Genomic DNA, 5000 nt, shown 5'->3' on the forward strand with positions numbered 1-5000 from the left:
AATAATGGTCTCTCTCTCACAAAAAAAAAAAAAAAAAAAACTACTACTGTTTATCTTTTAAGATTTTTTGCCTGATTTTTAGTGATAATTTTTCAATAGTTGTATGGTACATCCCCACATCACTAACACTCTTGCTGTGACAGCTGCCTTCCTTGCTCAATGAAACACTTATGCTGTCACAATTGAAGCAACATGGGGTACTCCTACGACTTTTTCAAGCTTTGGACCTTGGATAAATGGATTGCATTGGCATACAGCCCCGAATACAAACATACCTACACCCACTCAAACACATGTCTGTGCATGCAATTGTGCATAAACAGTATGAGTAGGCTGTGGTGCATGACTGTCTGCCCATATCTTTGTGTTTCTGTTTGTTATTCATTTATTCACTCAGACTCTGACTCTCTCTCTTATATACATACATATATACATACCTACATACATAATACATACATACTTACATACATATATACATACATACAATTTATTTGTATATGAACTCATGAAATTAACACTGGTTTGACAGTATAAGCCATAATAAAATATTGAGATAAAACTTCCATATATATCTGTTACTTTCTTTACTAAAAAAGAGCACAAGTTGAATACCTGAAGATATAAACAATATTGGAGTAAGAGGAATACAGGGCAACAATGGTGTTAGCTGAAATTGTGAGTAAAAAGCAACAGCACAAAAGGAAACTTGTAGTGTGAAAATACTTGTTTCATCATTTGACCCTCAACAGCCAAGTAAGAAAAGACTTTATTTTCCTATCATTTTTGCTTTTACAAATAAATGGAACTATAGGGAGAATATCTAACAGGTAGCCATCCTCCGAAGGAACAGAAACTATTCTATGTTTAACCCTTTGACTGCTTCATTTCCCAAAATGTGGATAAAAATATATTCTTAAATGCATATGAATCCTATTCTTGCAGAATATTGAATAAAATGTCTCTCTCCCCCAAAGGGTAATCTTCCATTAAGAAAATAGGAGCTAGAAAGCTACTACTATAAAAATAAAACATGCATTCATGTCTCAACCTCTGTAGTTACTATATATCTCTATAGTATTCAAAGAAAGACATTACTATAAAACATCCTTCCTGAAAAAGTTAAATGCTAGATATGTCACTATCAGGTTGATTCATGATGTAAATTGAAGACTGGTGAGTAAAATGAAAACCTGGTACCTCTTGTCCATAAAACATAGAGAAAAATCAACCTTATATCCAGTGATGCAGCCAAAGGGTTAAAATGTCATAATACCACCCTAATCTCAAACACTGAATTCCCTTTGATATCAATGTAAACCCAAGGTGGTTGTGTAAATAAGTGATCAGAACTGATCAAAAGGATCAGAGAGATTCCAAGTTTCCTTCTATGCCCAACATACAAACAGCAAGACAAAATATAGATTTCCTTCTTATTGTTCTTCTATTAGAAAAGTATATCACTGACTTCAAGCTCTCAATATCTGTGGACATTAGTGAAGTTTCAGATCAATAGAAACAAATTCCAAAAGTGAAGCAAAGGCTTTTCAGAACAAAAGCCTTTCATAATCAACAGTTTCAAGAGAAGTATATAAACATTAAAACTAATTAAAGCTGTAATAGCACAGGTTCCTTGTGAGCCAGAGCTCCCATGGGATCCCATGCAGGCAGCACAATGGGCTCTTGGCTGTATACTGACAAAACATCTTCTGGGACGAACTTCTTATCCACCACAATCTCAAAGACAAATTCCCGGAACCATTCAGCTGTCATGATGAGGTAACCCTTTTCACCTCTGTCCTCACCCCAGCTGTTTTCAACACGCCACTTCTCTGCAGTCCCTGACTCCTGAAGTAACAATTAAAATATTTATAGTACACAACATATGAAGTGAGACAGAGAAGGAGAGGGACAAGGAAGGAAGAGAGTCAGAGAAAATGTGAAAAATGTGACTAAGGAAAAATTCTGGGAAATCTGATAATGTTGAAGTAAAAGATATGATAATGTCATAATTATTCTAATCTTTGATACTGCATGAACAGGATTGTACTTATTTTTTATGAAAACACTGTCAAGAGCAAAATATTTGAATTCATCAGCTATGCACTCTTCAAGATTTAAAACTTTTGCAAAACAATATGAAAAAGAAAAAATAATGAATGCAAAATAAATGGAAAGAAGTAGAGTAGAAATTAGAAAGCAGAAAAAAACATGTATATCATATTCATATTCAATTTGATCAAACTGATTAACTTTTGAAATGCTTACATTGACAGTCACTGCAGTGAAGGTCATGGCATGGGTCATGAGTGATTCACCATAGACCAAACGATCAGCCTTGCAAAGACCCAAATTGAATTCCACTCCAAAGGCAGACTTGTAATCATGGCTGAGTTGAAAGAGTGAGAGAGACAATTAATAATAAGACAATGTGAACTACTGCACAAATATACAGTTACTATCATATTCTGGATAGCTTTGTTTCATTCAAAACATCTCGTTAACATTATTACATAATTCATGGCCTTCATTTCATCCTATTTACTTACATTTCAAGGTCTTGTATACCCTGCTTGCCAGCAAACCTCTTGCCAACCTCACATCCAAACCACACAGCCTCACCACTCTTGATACTATTAGCGCTTAAACTCATGAGGAGCTCTACAGGCTGGTTATTGTAGATGGTCTTGCGACCACCTACCATGTTACCCAAGCAGTCCACAGTGTATGCCATGCCATAGGCATTCTTCTCCCTGGGGTCTGTTACTAAGCATAGCTGTGAAGAGGATAAAACTGCTCTAATACACTGCTATGACACTCTTGAAAACATATCAGTATGGAGGAAAGAAGAAAAGAAAGATTTAACAGAAAAGTCATAACAGGTTAACAATTGACAGCTAACTAAATGAAGCAAACGTTTCAAAAGTTGAAAATAAAAATTGAGCAATTATGAAACTCTAGTGGAAATTCAAGCTCAATAATCAGTTTCAGAAAACATCTTCCAAACCTCTCAATTTACTGATATTTCTAAAACAATTAAAAAATCTCCAGATTCACTGAAAACAATCCCATAACTTTTACTTTACTGAAAAAAAAAAACATGGCTTGACCTCTAGATCTATTGAAAACAATCCCAAAACCTCTCATTTAACTTAATACAATCATAATAACTCTAGATTAACTGAAAATACTTATAAAACATCTAGACTTACAAAAATAAAATCCCAAAACCTCTAAATTAACTGGAAATAATCCTGAATCCTCTAGATTTACTGAAACCAATCTCAGTCTCCAGATCTTCAGAAAATAACCCCAAAACCTCTAAATTTACTGAAAACACCCTATAAATTTATAGAAAACACCCCCATAACTGCTTGACTTACTGAAATCAAATCCCACACCTCAAGATTTACTGAAAACAATGCCAAAACCTCTACATTCACTGAAAACATTCATAAAACCTCTAGACTTACTGAAAACAATCCCCACACCTCAAGATTTACTTGAAACAATTCCAAAATCTTTAGTTTACTGAAAACGATTCTAAAAACCTCTAGATTTATTTAAAACAATCGCAAAATGTCTAGAATTCACAAAAAGTCTAGAATTACTGAAAACAATTTCAAAATATCTAGTTTTACTCATCATCTCCGCAGCACACACAGTAATAGTAGCAACAGAACATACATTATAACACACATTAAAACTCAGGGAGAGCAAAGTCCCCAGACGTACCTTATCCTCCACATTATAGGTTGCCTTGACGTGCTCGTTATAAAATTCCAGCGGCGTAAGTGGGCCAACCTTGTGGTAAGCCTTGGACTTGTCATAGTACTCCCAGCTGAAGGTCTTAGGTGGGATGCCCAGGCAGATGGAGACGATGCGGTAAATCTCGCCCATCTGGGTGGACAGCATCTCTGACACTGCAGCGTCGTCTCCTCCTTTACTGATCACTGCTCGTAGGTTCTTGGTGTATTCACGCAACTGCAGAAAACAAATCAAAATAAAATAAAATGGAAGGAAAAAAGCACCCAGGTTTGTTTATAAATGTGTCATGTATTAGTATGTGCGTATATGCATGGGTGGGGTGGGGTGCATGTATGTATGGATACATATGCAGGTAGGTAGGTAGGTGTGTAGGTGTAGGTGTAGGTGTAGGTGTAGGTGTAGGTGTGGGTGTTGGTGTGGGTGTGGGTGCATGTGTGTGAATTTTCAAAATCAAATTAACCCATTGCGTATGGGTGTCATGGCATACATGTCGGCACCGATTAGGCCTAAGAAACGAGTGTCAATGTGTATATGAAGCAAAATCGGGATCTGCTTACAGTTGAAGCACGCACACAGTCATAAAGTATTATGGCTGTAACGGTGCTAGCTTTAGAGATACAGCGTTCCAAAGTCAACCTAAACCCGCATTTTATGATGGATTTATGGAAATTTAATGTTTGAGCTAGACTGCACTACCCGGTGAGCAGAGAAAACCCTTCCCCCGTCCCTCTAATTATAAGCCGGTGTCGCTAGTGTCGTAGACCGCCCGCCCTGACAACCAGTTCGGTCGTTAGGCGCCCCGTCGGCAATGGGTTAATTCATATCTTACACTTATTCCTTAAACACCATGATGAATCATAACACTGAAACTGATAATACAGGCTAAAAATTCAAACCTTGAAGGTTGTAACTTGACAAAACCAACCTTGCTCTGAAGGAACCTGTTCATGCGCATGGAGTTCTCAGCGCTGTATGACTCTGAGAAACACTTCTTTGGCATAACTCCATACCTTGAAAAGGAAGTATTTTCTTTAATATTTGAAATGGAAAAAGTAAACTGAAATGAAAAATAGAAAACACAAAAATACATCTGTAGATTTTGAGATACATTATTAGTGATGTAAGGGTTGAATACTAAAGTTCAGGTGAAAAAAGTTCCATCAAAATGAGAAAAGGAACATCCAATTATTAATATAATTTAACTTTTGGATTATTTCTATACATGTCTTAATATC

The 5000-nt window shown here is 36.2% G+C and overlaps 1 protein-coding gene across 3 annotated transcripts in view; it reads right to left on the bottom strand.

The window, feature by feature from the left end:
• Positions 1-569: 569 nt before the first annotated feature.
• The window catches only part of LOC122256249 (bleomycin hydrolase), a 16865-nt gene continuing 12434 nt past the window's right edge, over positions 570-5000 (bottom strand). For all 3 annotated transcript variants that reach the window (XM_086552646.1, XM_043020788.2, XM_043020789.2), the window contains exons 6-10: positions 4691-4775; positions 3733-3981; positions 2547-2773; positions 2266-2386; positions 570-1845 (exon numbers count right to left, since the gene is read on the bottom strand). In XM_086552646.1, coding sequence (XP_086408772.1) covers positions 1606-1845; positions 2266-2386; positions 2547-2773; positions 3733-3981; positions 4691-4775 — 922 coding nt within the window. In that variant the 3' untranslated portion in view covers positions 570-1605. The remainder of the gene's footprint in view (positions 1846-2265; positions 2387-2546; positions 2774-3732; positions 3982-4690; positions 4776-5000) is intronic.

The sequence above is a fragment of the Penaeus japonicus genome, unplaced genomic scaffold (genome assembly GCF_977035675.1).
Source record: "Penaeus japonicus unplaced genomic scaffold, GWHDUDI00000001_assembly GWHDUDI00000027, whole genome shotgun sequence".
Lineage (NCBI taxonomy): Eukaryota > Metazoa > Arthropoda > Malacostraca > Decapoda > Penaeidae > Penaeus > Penaeus japonicus.